This window comes from Opisthocomus hoazin, chromosome 2 (genome assembly GCF_030867145.1).
Source record: "Opisthocomus hoazin isolate bOpiHoa1 chromosome 2, bOpiHoa1.hap1, whole genome shotgun sequence".
NCBI lineage: Eukaryota > Metazoa > Chordata > Aves > Opisthocomiformes > Opisthocomidae > Opisthocomus > Opisthocomus hoazin.
In genome coordinates, this window is record NC_134415.1 from 17605353 (window position 1) to 17626626 (window position 21274).

The following is a 21274-nucleotide window of genomic DNA, read 5'->3' on the forward strand; positions in this document are numbered from 1 at the left end:
CTACCCCTATAAAAAGCAGAAATGCATGCGTGTATGCAAATTATTTGCAGCTGTGTTTTAACTGCGCGCAATAGCACAGAGCACTGCTACAAAAGTCCTGGCAGCTCTGGGCTTGCGCCTCTTTGCCTTGCCCTGCCGTGGCACACGCGCGCACCGGTGAGCTCTCCTTGGAGGCATGGGATCCACCATGTGAGGACGGGTCTGACACCCTCCAGAGCCAAAGTCTGCTTAGGGGATTGGGCAGGGGGTGCCTGAGCGGTAGGCAGTGAAATTCAGAGCAGGCTGCTCCTGCTTGCTGCTGTTCCCATGGAAACAGGGGAAAGTGAGAGGAAACGCATCCCCAGCCTCTTTAGAAGACCGGCTCCTTCAGCTGCACCCCCGGCTGCCACACCTATTCCCATAGGAAGCGGTGGCTGGCAGTTCCCCTCGGATGCGTCTCCTTGAGCGAGAACATCAGGCCTAGGGACCATTCCTTCCCCATCCCAGGCAGCAGGCCAGGCAAGAGCAAGCCACTCATCCCCGTCCCAAGGCTGAGCCTCAGAGCTCAGAAAAAGTGAAGCATTTCCAGCAAATTCTGCAGCTTATGCTTCCTCCCAGCTTGGATCTGGGGAAGTACCTGCAGGGACACCTGCTTTCCCAAGGCTGGCAAGGAAGCTGGGCTCTACCTGCAATATCTGGACCTAGATGAGTGTGGACCCTTCCCAAGCTCTGTGTGCGTGTCCCCTGAGGATGCTACTGTGAGTTTAGATGGGGGGGTCCGCAGAGACGCTCCCACTCGTCCCTGCAGCCCAGCAGGTTAGGTCTACAGGGGCAACACGCTGCAGCCAGCTCTGTGATGGCCAGCTGAGCGTCCTTGGGCCTGGTGGAGACCGCAGCAGCGAAGACACTGCCCGATCCAGGGTTCTCCCCCGAGTGCCGGCACTGGCGCTGATGGCCAGCCTGGCCCCCCAGCCCGGCTGGGGCTGCCCACAGGCTGGGAAAAGACAGCCCGAGCACACGCAAAGCGCGCCTGGTCGTCCAAGCTCTCCCGCTTCACCCCGAGGGGTTGAACCCCCGCGGGACCCCTCACCTCCCCACCGGGCAGCCCGGCCGGGGCCGGAGCCCTCCCGGCTTGCAGCCCCCTCGGCGGGGCTGGGAGCGGGACCCCTCCCCGTCCCGGTGGGGCTCCCGAGGGGCGGCCGCTCCGGGTTCCCCGCCCGGCGCTCCAAGGTCACCGCGGCCCCGCTCGGGAAGGGCCCGGGTCCCGCCGCGCCCCCGTCCCCGTCCCCATCCCCGTCCCGTCCCGTCCCCCCCGCCTCCGCCGCGCCCTCCCCCCGCGGCTCCGCCCGCCCTCCGCCGCGCCGGGCGCGGGAGCGGCGCTGCGCTGCGGCGGGGCCGGGGGCCGGCGGGCGCTGCCGCCGCGGTGGGTGCGGGCCATGCCGCCCCGCCGCCCGCCCGCACCCCGGCGAGGCAGCGCCCGGCGGCGGGCGGGATAATGCGGCTGCCCGGCCCGCAGGCACCGCCAGCGGGGAGCCCCCGCCGCCATGTCCCCCCCGGCCTCGGCGGCCGCCGCCGGCGAGGGAGGCAGCAGCACGCCGGTGCCCCCGGAGGAGGAGGCGGAGGGGGCCCGAGAGGAGGTGAGCAGAGCCTGCCCGCGACCACCCCTCCCTCCCTCCCTGCTTCCCCCCCTCCCCGCCCCGAGCCCCTCTCCCCCCCTCCGGCCCCGGGGCTGCGGTGCGGGCCGGCGGCGGGGGCGGGGGGAGGCCGCCCGTCGGTCCCCGGCGCCGCGACGCTCGGCTGTCACCCGGGGGCTGGCGGCGGCGCGGCAGCCGGCGCCGTCCGGGGATGGGGCCGGGGCCGCGGGCGGCTGCGGTGGCGGAGGAAGGGGGGAGGCCACAAAGGGAGAAGATGCTTGGGCTGACTGCGGTGGGAAGGGGTGGTTGTGCTTGGGAGCAGGGGGTATGGAGACCCCCCCCCCGAACCCCTCCCTGCGCTCTGGCTTTGGGGTGCCATCTCAGCTGGGGGTCGGCCGGGCAGAGCAGAAGGCACGGGCTGGGGCAGGACGGGTACCAGTGCAGCCTTGCCTCTGGGTGTGCTGCAATCCATCCCCCCCGGCCGAGGACTCCTCTGGAGTCCAGGCAGCAGATGACGAACAGGGCGAGGAGCAGGGTGCTCTGTGGACGGGGAGCAGCACGGGGAGGCGGGTGTGCGAGCCCCTTTGCCCCCACAAATCCACCTTGCAGCTTGGGCTTCCCAAGAGGAGAGAAAGCAACCACGCTGACCGGTAAGACCCACCTTACGCCGTGGGGCTGGCGGCCCGTGGAGGGCAGCTGGGCAGCGTAGGAAGGGCAGCGTTCTCCTGGCATGGTGGGTTGTCCCCACCAGTGAGACCACTGCTCAAAGGGCAGCTCGGGGGGTGCTCAGAAGCCGGCGCATCACTTTTCCTCTGCTGTTGAGGAGCTGCGGTTACGGAGTGCTGCATAATCCTGGTATTCTCGGCCTCCTTGGCTTAGGAAGAACATGCACGGTTTTTCTATATATACAGACTTATATTTAGACATAAATAATTGCGGGAGAGGAATGCTGAAGTTCAAGGACTGGGAAGCTGTACAAATACCGTATAGTCTGCTCTGCGGCTGTTCCTCTGTTCCTGCTTCTATCCAGCAACCCCTGGTGCCCTGAGCCCCGGCTCCCCAAACAGATCCTGACCAGGGTACCTAAACCGTGAGGCACCTTTTTGGCATGAGGACACGCTTGTGCCATGCTGGGACTTGATGTCTTGCCCCCAGTGCCCTGGCAGTGCTGGTGCTTACGTTCAAGCGAACACAGCATCTTTTGAGAGATGCCAGAGCGAGAGCCGGTTTGGATGAAAGAAGCGTAGCAGGGGCAGTGCCTGGGTGAGTTTCCCTCACCTGCGGTGTCCCCTGGCTCGCAGGGATTACGAGAAGATCGTCTGGGCTTTGATTGCTCTGCGGTGTCTGCCAGCTAGGGTGTCAGCATAATCTTGCCCCGTGGGAGCAGGCAGAAGGGCTGCAGTCCGTGACCTGCTCTGTTTAGGCTAAGGGCACGCTTCCCGCGGCCAGAAGCTATCACAGACTTGCATGAAGCAGCTGGTGGAGGAGAGGGAAGCTGCAGCCTCTCCTGACAGTGCCGCGCTTGCTGATGTCTCATCTGATGCAACGAGGAGAGACCTTAGCGGGGAGCTTGGGTTCATGGACCCACCTAGGGCAATCCTCTCATCTTCAGAAATGTTGGGAGGGGAGGGTGTTCCTGCTCCCCCACAGCGCCCGTGTAAGGCCGTGCTGGCAGTGTGATGTTCTCCTTTCCATCAGGACCAACTGCTGCTGCCAGCATTGCTGAGCGTCCCGGGAGCGTGGCTGAATCCTGGCTGTAAGGGCCCGTTGGCCAGGGCTGGCAGGGAACTGCAGGAGATGTCTGGGGACTGGAAAATGGGAAACGAGCTCTGTCCTGCCTGAAGGTGCCTCATCTTGACATGCATTGGGTCACTGTACCTCGGAGCCATGCAAGACTTCAGGTGCTGCTCAGCTTGTCCCAGCAGGGCAAGTAGCAAGAGCTACTGGCCAGAGCTGGCTGCAGCGGGCTGGCTGAGCCCTGGCTCCCTGTTGGCATCACATGCCTAGACCTACACTTAATGGTGGTGAGCTGAGTCTCACTCAGCAACACATTCCCACCTTGGAGGGTAGGAAATGGCCAGGGACAAGCTCTTCAGCCTGGGAACAAGTGAAACAATGTCCTTTTCCTGCTGCTCAGGTGGGATCCGATGGAAGGAACTGGTCCTCCTCCAAGTTGCTGTGTAAAATGGAGACCTTGGTACCATTGCAGGAGCTGACTGCTGGCAGGGTTCCCTGGCTCCTGGATGCTGAGCCTTCCCCTTTCCTCTGCAGCTGGCAACGCTGCCAGCCTGGGCTGAGCCACCTCTGTCTTCTAGGCAGGTGGTTCCTGAATCTGGGCTGTAGGCATGTGGGGTGTGATGTGGGTGTTTGCTGGGACCATCCTGAGCAGAAGTTGCCAATGTCTGTCCAGGGCCTTGGAAGACGGTGGCAGTTCCTACAAATGACTGGATCCTCCGTGCCTGCCTTGTTCTGGAGATTTGAGGTCGAAGGGGACAGGGCTTATTCTTTTGTTGCATGATGTAAGTAAATGGGCAGGACAAAGCCATGGAAACTGGTGCTCAGGAGTCCCACTGGAGTTCCCTGCAAGCTGCTGCCACAGCCTGGCACTCAGGAGCTACCTGGGCCTTCAGGCTGCTGCTCTGGGGCTTTTGATTCGTTCTTTGAGCTCTATAGAAGTCTGTCTCTGGGACATCAAACCCTGTGAACCCCAGGGCATCTTGTAAAATGAGGACGTAGCATTCTGGGGGTGAGTCAGGAGAATGGGAGAGTTCAGGCTGGTCTCTGCTGGGAGAGGCGGGTGAGAGGTGCGGGAGGTGAGGACGAGGGAATGCTTGTTAAACGGGGGGACGGTAGATGGGCTGGGGACAGGCTATTTCAGAGAGAAACTTGAAGAGCTTGAAGGATTTCTGGAGTTACTGAGTGTTCAAAGTTGCAGGGTCAAGGTTATAGGGGCGATGAAGGTATTTTGGCCCACGTGCTTGGTCACCAGCGTGCTGGGTGGGTTTGTTCCCTCGAGGCTTTTCTGGGAAGAGGGTTCCCCAGGTCTCAAAGGGGTTTAGCACAAGCAGTGTTGGGGCCCCCTCTTCTACTGCCTCTGCCCTGTGCGGTGCGGGCACCTCCTTTTGCTTCACGGCTGCTTACAAGGCATCCCCACCATCCCTCCCGTGCACCCCAGAGCAGCAGCTGCAGGTGTGGGACTCCATCTCCTTTCACCCCAAGGGAGACATCAGAAGTCAACGCGATGTGTGAGGGAGGGGAGGCTGTAGCAGCGCTCTACCCCTTACCCTTCCCAACGTGTGTTACAGTTAGCGCCCAGGCACCTGGTGAGGGTTGTCCCATGTGTTCTGCGTGGTGAACTGAAGCGTAGAGAAAAGCCTTGACCGGGGTCCCGCGGAGGGGTTGGCCGAGCCATGGCTGGACCAGTTCTGCCCTCTAGCACTGCAGAGATCTTCAGGTGCACCTGCAATAGCAGATTTGCCCACTGCTCTCCAGTGCTCAAGCCTGAGCGATGGGGGAGGCTCCCGGTGATGGAGGGAAACCCCGTTTGCAGTGAATTAGGGCAAGCCTTTCGCCTCGTTCCATCAGACTGCAGCGGGCAGATGACGATGGCATTTATAGCAGAGCCTGCTCTCCCCCCAGTGGCACTGTTCTGGGACAGAAAGGATTTCCCTTTCCCTAGCTTTCTCATCTGCATGTTCGCAGTGCTGGACTTCTCCAAGGCTGGTTAAGAGCTCGAGGAGGCAATCTTCATCTGATTCCGTGGGGGCAATCTGCGGAGCAGGGTGTTTGCTCCTGTGAGCCGTTTTCAGCCCGGGAGAGGAGCAGGGATGCTGCAGCTCCTACTGGGATTAGACTCTGCAGCTGGCTCCTCCTCCGGCTCTGCTGTGGTTGGAGCCCCTGTCATCGGCACTTGATCAGCTTTCAGAAACCCCACCAGCACAGCCGATGTGTATGTGTTTTACCTCAAAAGCCTAGGACAAAACTGGGTTGTAAACAGTTTACAGCAGGGGTTAGCGTGACCCTGTAAAAGCGCTGCAGTATCTAAATGCTGCGTAGTGCGAGGAGGAGACTAATGCGTGGACTAGAGCCCTGCTAACACAGTGCCTGGAACCAAGCCTGGGCTGCATCGCACTCCCTGCCGCCCTGCCCCGCGTGGGTGACCGCAGCGGGGCTGGCCTGCGTCTCCGCAGGGCGATGGCCGGCATCGTCCTCCTCCTGAGCAGGATGATGCAGGCAGTGCGGGATGCGAGGAGCCGGGGCGCGGCTGGGAGGTGGCATTTGCTTTTCCGAGACAGTCCTGGCTGAAGAGCTGTCCCCCTGGTGCCCCTTCCCCAACTTGTCAAATGAGGGAGCTGAATGCTTTGCTTTATTCCTTGTGCTCCGTTGCAGTTCCCCCCCCCAAAAAAAACCCCAAGGCACTGTTTCTGTGCAAGCCCTCTCACCCCACCGACACCCCAGGGTTAGTGTGTGCCTTGCATCTCCTTCTCAGCCCCCCTCTCCTCCTCCTTCGGCTGAGCAGTCCCCTTAGAACCTCACAGCCAGGGCTGCCGCTGCCGGGGAGGATTTGCAACGCAGCGGGCAGCTGTGGGAGAAGGAACCTGCAGCCGCTCAGGCGGTGGCACAGCAGTCAGCGCCCGAGAGCCGAGCAAAGGCAGAGGGATCCGGGCAGGCTCTGTAACCACAGCGCAGATCTAAGCAGGGAGGGCACAGCTCGGGTGGCTCTGCCTGCTGGGTGGCCCCCCTTCCTCTCCTCGCTGCCTTTTCTCTTACCCCGGGGTTCCCTTCTTGCCCCGCAACCGTCAGGCTGCCGCAACGGAGGGTCAAACTGGGAAGACTGGGTCACACACGTACCCACACTGGAGCTGCTGAGCAGAGCCGCCCCGCGCTCCTCGCTGTTGCCTGCAGACCAGCGCTACCCCACCTGCCTTCCCTGGGCTCTGTGTCTCTGTCGCCAGCTCTCGCTCCCAGCTGGCTGCCCCAAGGAGGGGGGCTCAGCGCTGCTGACGCTCGGGACCCCCATCGGGACGTGCTGTCGTGCCGCCCGTCTGGATGTGCCGCCTGCTTCGCTCATGGCAGGCTCGCTGCTGGGCGAGCGGGGAGGGAAGCTCCCTGCCGCGGGGAGAGAAACCTCCCCTGGGGATTCGGGCCGTATCCAGCCCTGCTAATCGCAGTGGCAGAAGTCCCACTGGCATGGGGTGGACCAGGCTTTGGCAAGGTGTAGGGAGGAAGGATTAGCATGTGGGACTCTAGGGAACCAAGCCAGGGCTGAGGGGCTGTTCAGGGAGGGCAAGGGGTATTGCTTAGAGGAAAGAAGAGGGTCAGATCTGTCCCTAGACCTGCCGGTGACATTGTGACCTCTGGTTCTTGCCTTAATTTCCCTTTTCATGCAAGAGTAAAAGTGACACACACCCTCCCCCCCCCCCCCCCCCCCCCCCCACTTTCTAGCAGCGTGAGCCCGTTAAGCTCTTTGGGCTCCCTGGATGAAAGACCTCCCCAGCCCAGTGTGCTCAGGAACGGAGGAGGGATGGGGCCAGGCTTGGACTTCACTGCCCTGAGAGGTGTCGTTACGGCTGGTGTTAGCCCCTGCAACGGCGGAGCTGAGCTCAGGAGCTGTGCTGCGTGCAGCTGGGGAGGGAAAGCAGAGCTGAAAGGCTCTTCGTGAGTTTAGTGGCATCTTGCCCCCCTCTCTCAGGTTTGGGGTTTGCTGGGTTTGGTGGTATTTGTGCTGGATGAAGTCTTTTGTGTAAGAAAGCAAATAACCTCATTTCATGTTCTCCCTTTGGGTGTGATACTGCCAGGTCTCACTGACCAAGCTGGATCAATACTTGAGACTTCAAGGTGTTGCAGAGAGTAGCAGAGGTTTCCTAAAGCTGGGCTTTTCCCCAGGTCTTTGTGAAACCCTGCATGGTGAAGGCACCAGTGCAATCTCATTTAAAAGTCCGGTTGCTGAAATCCTGCCCTTTCCTCACCGTAAAAGACCTGAGAGCAGTTTTTCCAGCAGTGTGGGTGGTCACAGTCAAATCCCAGTGCAGGCAGGGACATTCGCTGGCAGCCGTGACCCACCGCTCGCCCTCCCTGCTGCTGCAGAGCGGTGGGGTGCTCTGCTTTTCCAGCCCGAACGCCTTTTAGGACATTATTCCATATTCGCTTTCTCTCCCACCAGACGTGGCTGCGTTTCAGTGGTGGAAAAGTACTTTCCCTGCTTGTGTGGTTTGTAAAGCACTTGCGAAGCACTTCAGAGCCCTTTGGGGTGCCAAGCATTGTGACGGGAATCACCATTACTGAGCAGAGGCCTTTCCAGCTGCAGAAGGTCCGTTTCTCTGCCTTACAGGCACCCCAGGCTGCTCGTGCTACCCTGGTAGGAGCAATCTGAACGTCGCTGTCGGTTGTTAGTGGGAAGGGGGGTTACCCCCCACTGAAGAAGGGGATGTGCGGGGTGCAGGCCAGCAGAGCTGTCCTCTGCTCCACATCCAGCGGGGCTCTGGCTGTCCCCCAAGGAGGGGCAGAGTACCGCAGAGGGGAGCGGGGCTGGCAGCTGCCCACCCTGCGGGACTGTCATCCTGGGAAGGACCTCCCGCCTGCCCGCGGAGGCGTGGGGCACTGTGGCATCTGCCGTTTTGTCCCCGTTCACAGACCTACAGGTGCCACCATGGCACCCTGCTGCCCACTCCCCTTCCCCCTGCTGCTGCAGCCGACTGACTCCTCTCTTGTTTTCTCTCCCCTTCTCCCGATCCCCCGGAGCAGCAGCGGCCGGTGAAGCAGTCTCTCAGCAAGTCCCTGTGCCGAGAGTCCCACTGGAAATGCCTGCTGCTGTCCCTCCTCATGTACGGCTGCGTGGGAGCCATGACCTGGTGCCACGTCACCAAGGTGACCCGGCTGACCTTTGACAGCGCTTACAAGGGCAAGTCCATGATGTACCACGACAGCCCCTGTTCCAACGGCTATGTCTACATCCCCTTGGCCTTCCTGGTGATGCTCTATGTGGTGTACCTGGTGGAGTGCTGGCACTGCTACACCCGCAACGAGCTGCAGTACAAAGTGGACGTGGAGAGCGTGCACGAGCGCGTGCAGCGGATGCAGCAGGCGACCCCTTGCATCTGGTGGAAGGCCATCAGCTACCACTACGTCCGCAGGACCCGGCAGGTTACCCGCTACCGCAACGGGGACGCCTACACCACCACCCAAGTGTATCACGAGCGGGTCAACACCCACGTGGCAGAGGCCGAGTTTGATTATTCCAACTGTGGAGTTAAGGACATCTCCAAGGACCTCATTGACTTGGAGAGCTACCCTGCCACGCGGCTCCGCTTCACCAAGTGTTTCAGCTTTGCCAACGTGGAGTCAGAGAATTCCTACCTGACCCAGCGGGCCCGCTTCTTCACGGAGAATGAGGGCCTAGATGACTACATGGAGGCTAGGGAGGGGATGCACCTTAAAAACGTGGACTTCAAGGAATACATGGTGGCCTTTTCCGACCCAGACAACCTGCCTTGGTACGTATCCCACTATGTCTTCTGGGTGGCCGCTCTGCTGACCCTATCCTGGCCCCTGCGGGTGCTAAATGAGTACCGCACCTCCTACGTCCACTACCACGTGGAGAAACTCTTTGGGTTCGACTACGTGGCGGTGACGCCGGCCGAGGAGCGCTCCTTCTGCCGGAGGATGCCCCGTGTCAACACGGTGGACAGCACCGAGCTGGAGTGGCACATCCGATCCAACCAGCAGCTGGTGCCCAGCTACTCGGAAGCGGTCCTGATGGACTTGGTGGGGCTCTCCAGCTGCACCAGCTACTCCGCTTGCCGGTACGGGGGCTACCGGCAGAACTGTGAGCGGTGCCACAGGACTATAAGCAGCTCCTCCATCTTCTCCCGCAGCGCCCTGAGCATCTGCAACGGCAGCCCCAGGATCCCATTCAGCAGCAGCCGCTTCTCCCTGGGCCGCCTGTATGGCTCACGACGCAGCTGCCTCTGGCAGAGCCGGAGCGGGAGCCTGAACGAGCAGAGCTGTCCCACCGAGCAGACCCGCCTCTCCAGCCAGGTGACTGTGGAGGAGGAAGACCCCCCTCCTTACCAGGATGCCCTCTACTTCCCCATCCTCATCGTGCACCGCAATGAAGGCTGCCTCAACCACGACCACCGTCACCTCCACCGTAACGGGTCCTGCGTGGAGACCTCACTGTGAAGGTGGAGCGCGGTGAGATCTCGTTGTCCGTTGCCTGGCCCGAGCCAGCGCAGGATTTGGGGAGAGGAGCGCAGAGGAGGGAGATGGCCCAGGAGGACATCAGGTTGAAGCGGACACGGCATCTCGCTCTGGCAGCCAGCGAAATCTCCCCCCGCCGTGGCTCTGACCTCCCAGAGGGGTGAGTGCTGATGCTGCCCCTGACATGGCACAGAACTCCAGACCGACCACCACATGCAAAAAAAAACCCAACCCAACCAAACCAACCCCAAAACTGCAATTCATGGCATCAAGATCCCAAGGGGGGGATAAAAAGACAGGCCTGATACAGGGAGGAGGGTGCATTGGCTCCTGGCCCTGGCTCCGGGCTGGCTCGTGCTCTGAGGAACCAACAGCCACCAGAAAGCACCCTGCTGCACCTCTGCTCACCCCGCTGTCCACAAGGAGCGAGACCCCTCGCAGGGTGGAGGGGAACGGGCGCTTTGGGAGCAGCGTGTAACTGCCTGTGCCTCAAGGTCTGGGGCGTCCAGGCACGTGGAGCTGAGCGGCAGGTTAGAGCAAAGGCTGAAAGCCACGAGTCCAGCTCTTCCCCTTCCCCTCGACTGTTCCCCACCCTCCCCACTTTTTTTTTTAGACCATGCTCTGACTGTTACTCTGTTCTCACTGCTGGGAATGGCACCACCTCCAGAGGGTCCCAGCCTCGGCACGCTGGCCCTGGCAGTCGGCATCCCCTAGGTAAAGGGCTGTTGGTTTGGGATCACAGCAGGCAGGCAGCACCGGGGAATGGATGGATGTGCAAACCCAGATGGAGCGGAGATCTGCGGTGCTGCTGATCCTCTTGCTGGAGGAGGGCTCAGCTGGAAAGAAAAAACGAGAGGCCCCGGTGAGCTGGAGAAGGGGGAGAGGACGGCACTGGGACAGGCATCGTGGTAATAGGCAGCGCGTCAAGTGGCTGGGGTCCCTTCCTGGCTTTGAAGTGTGTCCTAATCGGTTCAGACAAGCGTCAAGGAAGGCTCTGGTAGGTTCAGCTGCAGTTCACCTATTGATAATGGAGCAGCAGGTTGGTGCATGTCTGCAAGAGTGACTTTTGCATGAGATCAGGCTGGGCTCTGGCTGCAGACTCCGAGCTGCAGGCTCCTGGCAGCCTCAGAGAGCTCAGAAGAGCTGGGAGGGAGACGTGCAAAAGCATGCTGGAGCATTGGGAACCTGGGCTGGGGATTCCCCTTCTGTGGGGCTCGGCTGTGGGTGCAGGACCCACAGCTGGGAGGCGGGGAGGTGTCTGCCGTGAGGGATGCTCTGGGACCAGAAGCTGGGGATACGTTAGAGGGGAACCTGCGTAAAACCAGGCGGTTTGCACTACAGAGGTTTTTGCAGAGAGGTGCCAGGCTGTGAGAAGTGAGGTGGCTTCTGTGTAGCCCGTGAGCCCCTGGGTTCCTCTGCTGTGGTCTTGTCAGGGCAGATTGGCCTGCTCTGAGCTCTGTGCTGCCTCTTCTGTCCTGCTGGAAAGGATCTCGGCGATGTTGGGCAAGGAGTCTTCACGTCCCTGAGGCTGCAGCAGTGGCTGCAGCATGCAGGCACCCAGCTTTTCCTCCTCTGTCAACACATCCCCAGAGCTCTCGTGTCCCTGTTCTCAGAGAAGCTGTCTCCTTTTCAGTCAGCTCTTTGGGGGAGTGCATGCCAAATCAGCCAGCGATTTCTCCAGACAGCACTGCTCCTCAGCCTCACCACGCTTCCCACATCCACTGGGGCAAACAAGGGCTGAGAACAGCAGGCCTTGGGTGACAAGAGCAAGTGCATTAGCACCTGGGCATTCGAGCTTGATGTCTGCCTCTGCATCCATCGCAGAAGAGCGAGACGTAACAGCAGACAGTAAGGCATTATGTTTAGCTCAGCTGATGTTCCTTCTGCCAGCTTATTAATGGAGGGTGTGTTTCTCCACTCATGCTGCTGTACTGCTTCCTCCCAGGTCTTGAGGAGGCTGCAAATGCACCCTGCCACCACGTCAGTCCTCTTTTGAAAATCATCTCTTGCTGGCAAGCCTGAAGTGGTCAGCACTTGTGGGAATTGTATGGCTCTGCTTGGCTTTGCCACCACAGTGGTCTGTTCTACTGCTCTTTGTGCCTTGTATGTCCTGGTCATTGTCTCTTGCCCTCGTCCTCCTGGATCTCAAGTGCTAGAGTGCAAACAGCGGCAGTCTGAACAGAAGGGCCCTTAAAATCCCACTCCGTTATGATTCTGTCTTGTAATCCGCCCTTACGATCACTACCAGACCTAGATGTTGGCTGAAAGAAGAGAGGGTCCCTTTGAGAACAGGGAAGCATGAGGTTTCTGCTGCGGGCACATCCTTCTCCGCATTTTGTTCTCATCATTATCGGCACAGATTCAGGCTGGGTGAAAGCAGCTACAGCCCCCTTGGCTGCCCTGGGATTTTGTTGCTTAGTGATGACATTTGGCTTGCTGAGCGCTAGTGCTTCTCTCTCCAAGGGCCTAATGTAAACCAAGGCCAATGTTGAGGGTCCTCGTGACTCTGGGGAGATAATGGTGTGCGCTTGTATGTCCCGGTGAATCAGGAGATGTTCAGTCAGTGGAGCTGCAATGGGTCGTTAGTGAGGAATGTGGTCCGCTTGTCCTTCCCAATATGTTCTCTTTGAAATCTCCTACACGTCGCTTAAATTAGGCTGTGATGGTTCGTCTTTGTATGTCCAGCCTCCAAGGTGCCTTGGACAGATGGGTTTATCAGAGGTTTGGCAGGCCTTTTAGCTCCCTGGGGCAAAGACAGTCCTCAGAATAGGGACAGATTAGTAGGGTCTCTGTGCCTCAGTCCTTTAGCACCTGCAGCAGAGTTCTGCTTTCAGGCACCTTGTCCTTGGCTCCTTCTAGGCCTCTTCATGAGATGATTGCCTCAGTTCATTACTCTGGCCCTATTTTCGCCCATGAAATCTTATTCTGGAGGTGGCCTATCCAGGTAGATACACGTGTTTCTGAGGCATGGCTGTTGCTCTGGCCTGCAGCATCCATGCAGAGTCTTCCTGCTGCCAAATGCCTTCCCCATGCACATAGTGCCAGCCGCAGCCAGGTCCCAGACGTAGTCCCAGTGCCATGGTCTGTGGCTGTGCCAGACCCAAAAGCACCCTGAGGAGAAGTGGGACCTCTCTCACCAGGGCTCTCTGCTGCATACCAGGATACCTCGGAGATCCCTTCCTCATATTCTTGGCCCTCCTACCCCACTGCACCTGGTGGAGCTGTCCCTGGGGTCCAGTCTACTCCATTCTTGCCAGGCTGGAGACCTCACTGCCCTGTCTTTGGCTCAGGAAAGGGGCATGGCATGCTTGGGCATGGGAGGGGAGCAGGACTGGGCAGGAGGGACAGGAGCTGCCTGGTGGCTCGGCAGAGAAGCAGTGGAGCTGAAGAGGACAGACTGAAACTGGGGTCGTGCTCCCTCTCCTTCTCCCTGCCTGTGGTGGCAGGGCAGAATGTCTAGCCGGGGAGGGAAGTTCATGGCAGACAACAGGGCTCTGCCTTCCTACCCCCAGCACGAGACTCAGCCAGCAGAAGCGGGGTGTGTGTATATATTTCATCCTAAGTGTTGGTGAAGGACCCTGGTGCCCTGGGCAAAGGGCAGCTGATTTAATTCGCCTCGCAGCTCAGGTTTATCAGCACAGACACCCGAAGACGGTCGGTCCCCGTTCTGGCGCACAGCCTGTCCGTGGTGGAGCGGTCCCATCGCCCCCGGCACGCAGACGCCCACCCGCCGCAGCTCCAGGCTGAGCGGCAGTCAGGCGCCTGCTCTCCCTGCAGACTTGTGTCTGCTCTGCGCCGTGTCTGTGTCGGTGACGACCATTCCTTTGGCAGCTCGGTCGATGGCCCAGTCTGCTCCGCTCATGATAGCCTGCTCCCTTCTATCTAACCTGATTTCGCCCTGGCTCTATCTTAATCCCATTACTTCTCCTCCATTGACTGGTGAGTTTAATTGGCTCTGCTCCTTTCCCCCATGGCCTTCCCGACACAAGCAGGCCTTATCTGGTCTCTGCAGCCTTCTCTTCAGCAATCCCAGGGTCTTCTCTCCCCCAGGATCTTACTGGGCAAACCCTGGCTTGCGTGATGGTGCAGAAGTTTTCCCTGTGTAGCAAGTCTGAGCCTGGCCTGGGCGAGAGGAGAGTGCCAAAGGTGCAAGCAATGCCTTGGTCTGTCAGGTTGCCTGTATCCTCAGTTCTAGTGCAGAAGATCTCTTCAAAGTGAGCAAAGTACGCAGAGCTGCTGGCCCCTTACGCAAGGAAAGCAGGACAGCCTGCATCACCCTCTGGGAAGGTGAAAGCCAGGTGCTTGTCAGTACGAGGGGGCGATAACTAGGGGATCTCCGCAGTCAGACGGCTTTGGTTTTTTCCGTACGTCATTCACCCGACGCAGCTTTCTGTGGGCCGAGAGACAGGCTCAGCATTGCGCTTGTCAGCAGGCTTTCCTCTCACACCGGGATGAGTGAAGCGGGAACGCTGCCAGCTCCTCTTCCTGGCACCTCATGGCGTTAATACGTCCCTGGAAGAGAGCTAGTCCTCACTGCTGCAGGGCTGGACAAGAAGTTTGGGCTATTTGGTGTTTCCCGTTGCTGCCAGTACACTTGCCCGGTACTTAAAAGCTCTCCAGCTTTCCTGAATTAGAAAAAAAAGAGTGAATGAGAGTGTGAGAAGCTCTGGGTTAGCTGGTCTTCAAGAGACATCACCACCCATTTATCTGTCTTTCAGCACATGCTGGAAGCTTCCCAGATAGTGCCCAGCTCTTTGTTCATGCAGAACCAGGCAGTGACACCAGGCAGCCTGGTGGCATTTCTTGAGCCCACTGCTTGTCATGCAGACCACACCGAGGAGGGTGATTTCAGAGAGGGCTTTTGGGTTAAGCGACCGTAGGGGCGTTTGTTAGGACAAGGAGAGGGAATCTGCTCTTATAGCCAACGCCAAGCCTTCCAAAGTCACACACTAGGCCAATACTCAGGATTAGTGCTGGGGAAGCTGCTCTTTTTCTGGTTTCAAACAAGCACAACCTTTCTGCTCCCTATAAAATGCACATGTTAGAGACCCAGCCTGTCCCTCCTCTCTTTGTTGTCTCCCCACTCGTGCTCCGGAGGCTGCAGAGCTGTTTAGCAACTTGGATGCCCATGGAGAGGGGACTGCAGGAAGAGGTTTATTAAGTGGAAGTTTCAGAAAGTGAGGCAGCATCCGATGCCAGTAAATCATTGCCTGCTGATTAGCCTGTGGGAAGAATAGTGTCTTTTAAGCTCTCCCTCCAGCCTTTCCGACCACGGCCTCAGTACTGCTCTCCAGTATGACCAGGGTGCTGCCTTACTTTTAGCTGGGTATGACCTTGCTGCGGTGTGCTCCTACTCTGCTGCAGTAGCTGTAGGGCGTGGGTCTGAAGTACTACACCACCACCAAGAAGTTGTGTTACCAAAGAGCTATAAGTCTCAATTTGTGATATGTGCTTCAAATTGTGTTTCATCCATATTCAGTGGTTAGAATAAGGTCTGTATGAATACGATCTGGATCCGTGTCATCTCAGAAATGGGACATAGTTAAAGTGTTAGCTCTGTTTGGTAATACTGCCTCCTGCGACGCCAGTGGGCCTAGAGTCTCCGCTGAGCCAGGTATGCGTGGGCACCAAAGGCTGGTTCATAGGACCTGGGAGCCCAGTGGGGACTGGAGGCTGAGCCTGCCTGGGGCTCTTTTCCCCGTGGGCTTTCTGGAAAAAGGGGAAAGGGGCTTGGTCACATTTCAGGTAGAAATTAATGGGCTATGTTCATTCCTAGTGTAATTTTATTGAAGCCAATGGTACTATACCAATGTGAGCTTGGCTTAGCAACTCCTCAGGGTGGTCTGTCCTTGAGTCCAGACAAACTGATCTGTCACAGTGTTGTTCTAATGCATAGAGTTCATGTTGGGACTTGGTCAACATGAATGAATGTTGAGTATCTACTGTCTCTGCAAGCAGTGGGTTGAATTGTTCTGCTCTACTGCCTCCATCACAGCTGCTCCGCCGAGGGAAATGTTACGCCCATGGATGCGATCTCGTCAACTCCCTCCAAAGCAAGCTAACAAGCAAATTGACCTCCACCGCACTGGGAGAGGAGCCTTCTCCCACAGGACCGTAGCCCTTCCGCACACAAGGTAAAAGAGGTCTGAAGGACAGAACTGAACCTGCAAGACCCATGGCCTCCCCTTCCTCCTTCCCTCTTCACCTCGTCTGTCTGTCTTGGGGGAGGGACAGTTTCTTTGTGGAGTTCAGCAAGCTCCTCTTCCTGCAGCTCATAACCAGGCTCTACTAACAGGTACGTCATCCACCTATGCAACACTTCCAGAAGCTGCCGAGTTTTCAGGAGCCCCTTACCGCGTGCGGCGTGGCCATCCAGCACTGAGAATAAGCACAGTGGCTGCTGGAAAGCTAAGTGGGTTTTATCCCTCCTCCCGAGAAAGACTGTTTTTGTTGGGGCTTTTTGTTTGTTTGTTTGTTTTTTGTAAAAATAATTTGGGGAAATGAAGCTTGTGAGAAATTGGTGCCCATCCTGAACCCTCCCCAGTCCTTCAAACTTCGGGAACGGATGGATCACCTACTGTGATTATAATTTAGCGGACTTTGTAGAGCAAAGTAACTTCACACACAGACACACGAGGTTCTTTCACTCTCCATCAGCACAAGCTGCTTCTGCAATCTTAGCTACTCACATTAGTGAAAGAAAAAGCCTAGCTAGAATGTGGTGAGATGACTTAGTATTTTCATCAGTCCCATGGTCCCAATGTCCATTAGCAGCACCGTCGGCTGCTGTGCCATGAATTCAGACTTTGGATGGCAGCCCACGAACCGGTCAGGGTGAAAAGTTTCAGAAAAACCCAAGCTCGAGTCTCTATGCGTCTCCAGAAGCAGATGCAGGGAGAGGATCAGCTGAAAGCAGATGTCACCTCCTGCTCAGCCCAGCCAGAAGCTGGTGGCCTCTGTGTGTGCTGCACCCGCCTTCCCAGGGAGAGCTGGGCAGAGCTGTGTCCCCAGGGGCTGAGCGGAGTGGGAGGAAGGGAACGGAGCGTCTGACCAAGCAGCGTGCACAGCACCATTCAGCTGGTCGGGAGTACAGCGGTGGTGACTAGACCCCAGAATAACAGGTTGTCCCTTTGGAAATGCCAATGGCACGAAACGAGACTAAAAGCCCTTAATAGGTGTGAGGAGTGGTTTAGGTTGCTGTTCCTTGCTTAAAAAATTTGATTTTTGGTGGCGAGGTGGGTTTGAACACTTCCCTTCAGCCTGCTCTGTTAGAAATGCACGGTGCTGGCGGAAAAAAAATGCTCCAGGCAGACTTGGATGGTGGCCCCGTGGCTTCACGGTGGGGTAGGCTGATGGGGGACGGAGGCGGGGGTCTAAAGCCTTCCTCTGCCCCAGAGACGTGACCTGGCCGTCCACCCACACGCGTGTGCGTGGCAGGGCGTGCTTCCGCGCGCTCGTGCCCACGGCCGGGGCCCGCGGCCGTGTGTTTGTGGCATTGCCCATCCGTCCTCGCGGCGAGGGCTTTGCAAGGTCACTGAGCAGTGCTTGTTCCTCGTGAGAGGGAACTCCTGACCTGGTTTTTGGGAGGAGATGGTGTGAAGTGTCACATTTGCTGCAGTGAGTGGCAGGGAGCAGGGATAAAAGCACGAAGCAAGCTGTGTTTGAGAACAAGCTAATGCCTTGCTGGCTGCCTGAAACGGGACAGCTGCTGGATCTGCTCCCTGGCCAACACTCTCCACCTCTTCTCACCCTCCCCAAACCCGACGTGAAAACCGCCGTTCTTCTGAACTAAGCAAAGCACCCCCGTCCCCTGAACTCCTCTGAGGCCGTGTGTTGGCATCATTTCGGTCCCCTCCCTGCTAGGCGCTGTGGGCCTGCCATGAAATGCCAGTGGACCGTGGTGACCTGAGGCATGCCCTGCTGGTGTGCCTGCACGTGGCCTTCCAGCGATGCTCCCTGCCCTGGCCTGCCTTCTGCTTGCGTGGTGGAGGGACAGCACAGCCCACAGAGCATTGCAGCGCATCCTGGCCCCACTTCTGCATCGCTTTGTGCTTTCCCAGGGAACTTCACAGCACTTCTCTGAGCCTTTGGAGACAAGATGAGTTCCACAGACCAAAGTTTGGAAACAGAAGCCCTTGACATTTTGGTGTTTCTCATCCCCAGTGCCCTGGTGCTGTCCTGGGGGAGGAGAGGCAGGTTGGCTGTTGTGGTGGTGCAGGATCAGGGGACGGCATCATGGTGAAAGCAACGTGTCTGCTGCGGGGGTGTCTCCAAACACTGGCTCTGCGCTTCTCCACTGGGACAGAGGGCAGCTTTGCGGTGGGCTGAACAAGGTGCAGCTGATGGAGGAGCTAGATGAGGAGGGAAGACCAGCGTGGAAATACTCAGAAAGACGTGTGGAGACGAGGGGCTGTACGAGAACAGCTGTAAAAGGCTTTGCGGATGCGGTGTTTTCTGCGGAGACAGGAGGCTGCTGTGCTGGAGCAGCGGTGCTGCGAGGCCGGGAGGGAGGGAAACAGGGAGCGGGGTGTTTGAAGGAGAAGCCTGGGAACAAAAGCGGGCTTTCAAAGCAGGCTGTGTGTTCTCTGGCCGAGGAGACGGGCAGGAGGTATTGTTTCCAAGCTGAGGGCCCAGGCCAAGCCTCGCTGCATTGTCAGAGCAGCGGTGTTGCCTCCAAGCCCAGCACTGACAGCTCGAGCACGTGTCACCAAACCGCAACGGCGAATGCAGCCACAAGGTGTAAATGTCACTAATGAATAAATTGCCTTGTGCCTTGGAGAGGCCCATCCGTCACGGCCGGGGACGGGGATCTGACAGGCTGGGCTATTTCAGGCACAGCCTGCAGGGAGGAGGAATGCTTCATTTCTGAGCCGTCCCCTCCGCCTAGGGAAGCCGATGCAGGGCTTGGCTCTGCGCTGCTCCCCAGCTTCCCAGCCGCATGAGCTCAGGCTTCATCCCTCTTCGCTGCGACCCACGGAAGAAGCAGGAGAGGTCCAGGTTAGCACAGAGTGCCCTGTCAGCAGGGCTGTACGTGGGCTCCGGCCAGGGCTGGCTGGGGAGGGAGTTTGAAGGGAGGCTGCTGCACACAGGGCGCAGGTGGTTGTGGGTGCTGATGGGGTAAAGCGATGGGTCCCCAGCAATCAGGAGATCTTGCATCAGTTGTCTGGGGTGCAGGGCTGTGGCCCACAGCACCGTGCATGTTTCAGGCCAGTAGTGCTTGGTGCTGCATTTTCCAGATGTGCCGTTTACTCCCCAATTCAATTTCATAGTTTGCACCAAGAAGACGTGACCTGGAAATGCTCCGAGGCTGCCCCAGCCCAAGCCCTCACCCAGTCCGGAGGCACGGCTCTGCTGTGCTGTCCCGGGAGCAGCACACAGGGTCCCCCATTTTCCCCGCTGCTGTTGAACCCCAGCCACCAGCACCTCGGCTGCCTGCGCAGGGGGCCAGCAGGTACCCGGCAGGCCGGGCCAGAACCTCAGCCCCGGATAAATCCAAGCCCCGTCAGCGCAGAGGGGGCTGAACGCAGCAACCGTTTCCATGCACAGCCTCTGCCCATCCCCACGACAGCCCGCTCCTCCATCCCCAGTCAGCGCTCGAAGTCAACCCGCTGTCCTGTTCACGACATGCCAGCGTGACACCTTGCAAATCGATGCCAGGGTTGCTGTGAGCAGAAGCTGCCAGGCTTGGGAAGCCGGCCGCCGTGCTCAGAGCAGCAGATGCAGGGCTGGCCATCTGCTGCAGGGGGCAGCCGGCCGGGCACGCACGATGTAGTCGGAGTGAAAACCCTTGTGTCATTCCCCCTCCTCTACTACCCGGCCACCTCCGCCCCGTCTCCCCCCATCAGACCCACGGGCGGGGGGGATGCTCCCAGCTTGGCTGGGGTCCCTCTGCTGCTGAGTGCCACCAAGTGCTGCTCACGCTGCATCAGCAGACGGCGGTGCGAGGGGACACCAGCTCCCAAGCAAGGTGCTGGAGGTCGTTGCTTTCTTCAGACAGAGGTCCACAGTTGAGCCCTCTCCTTGAAGCCCTGCAGTGCTGCTTGGGGATGGCTCTCACGGGAGAGCTAAGGGGTCCGTGCTGCCTCATGCCCTTCTCGGCACAGAGCGATCTGCTGGTGACCGCGCTGCAAGGCAGTCCCACGCCGCAGTAACAGGAGCTGAAGGTGACAAGTGACGCACCGGCGACGGGAGTGTGCGGACTCAGACAATCTGCTGTTGCTGTCAGGGCTTTCATTTTTACCAACATATATGGCGTTTGAAGTGGTTTCAGCCCTTGCAGACTGGCAGAGAGTGGACTGTGGGTCTTGGTGTGTGGGCAAGTGGTTCAGGCTGCTTGCTTTGAGCTTTGCTCTGGCCGAGAGACTGATGGGAGGGAAGGCAGAGGGATCACCAGGCAGCAGTAACCTGTCCAGGCGTTCCCGTGTGTGGCAGCCCGGGAGTGGGCTTGGAGGGTGCTCAGGAGATGTTAACAGTCTCGACTATTTGCAGGAAGAGGAGCTGTGAGTATCCTAGGAAGTAAGTCGACAGTTCTGGGGATGATACATTTTCCCAGGCCCTTTTCTTTCCATCCCTGTTCCTCACTGGCTCTGGTGGCCAGTTCCTCCTCATGTGTCTGCTAGCATGTCTGAGGGATCTCATCGCTGCCCTCCCAGCACAAGCTTTCATTGCACAACTGGCTGACCAGACGCTGCCCTGTACTTGGAGCTACAGGTGGGCTTGCCCAGGACCAGGCCACCCCCATTAAGCCCCCACCCCACCCTCGCTGCTGGAGCTGTTCTTCATCAGCCTGATGCTGGTCTGGGTCTTTTCTGCTGTTTCTGAACACAAGTTCTCATCTCATTCAGGTGTGTCATTCAGTGGAAATATTTTGTAAATGCAAATAAGAAGAAATAACTCTATTCAATACCTCGGTCTCGAGGATGGGAAACAAGTAGTGGGAGATGCCCAGGTGGGGAGGTTTCAGAGCTTCTGCCACTGGTTAAGGTTTCTTGTGGACATAGCCCCTGGAGCAGCCACAAACGGTTGGGCAGGGAGCTACACAGACCTGCGAGGGCTTGGGGCTGAGCCCTGTGGGCACCCCTCACGCGGCCACCGCCGCCGGGGACACGGCGCAGGTAGAGGTCCTGTCGGCCGGGGGCCATCGACGCCATGGGCGTCTGTATCCATCAGGCAGAGCAAGGCAGAAGCGGGTATGTGGCGAACAAATTCTTTTGTGAGCACTGGGAAACAGTTTTTACTTTTCAACTCTGTCAATATGATCTAGCTCTGTCTGTCTCTCTATATATGTACAAACAGTATATCACAATGTTGCCTTTTTTGTTGGAAATATCAAAGTACAAAGATTGTAAACCAAATCGGTGTAATAAAAGTTTCAGATGATTCACTGAGGTGGCTGCCAGCAGTGGGTCTGTGAGCGCTGGTCCTGGGCAGGGCTGGGAGATGCCTGAAGCTCCTGCGTTGCT

At 58.5% G+C, this 21274-nt stretch overlaps 1 protein-coding gene across 1 annotated transcript; it reads left to right on the top strand.

Annotated features, from left to right (window-relative positions):
- The first annotated feature begins 1465 nt into the window (after positions 1-1465).
- TMEM151B (transmembrane protein 151B) lies at positions 1466-21197 on the top strand. The gene is made up of 3 exons (XM_075412778.1): positions 1466-1616; positions 8358-10809; positions 15808-21197. The coding sequence occupies exons 1-2, from the start codon at positions 1524-1526 to the stop codon at positions 9792-9794; spliced, it is 1530 nt and encodes a 509-aa protein (XP_075268893.1). The 5' UTR covers positions 1466-1523; the 3' UTR covers positions 9795-10809; positions 15808-21197.
- The last annotated feature ends 77 nt before the right edge of the window (positions 21198-21274 follow it).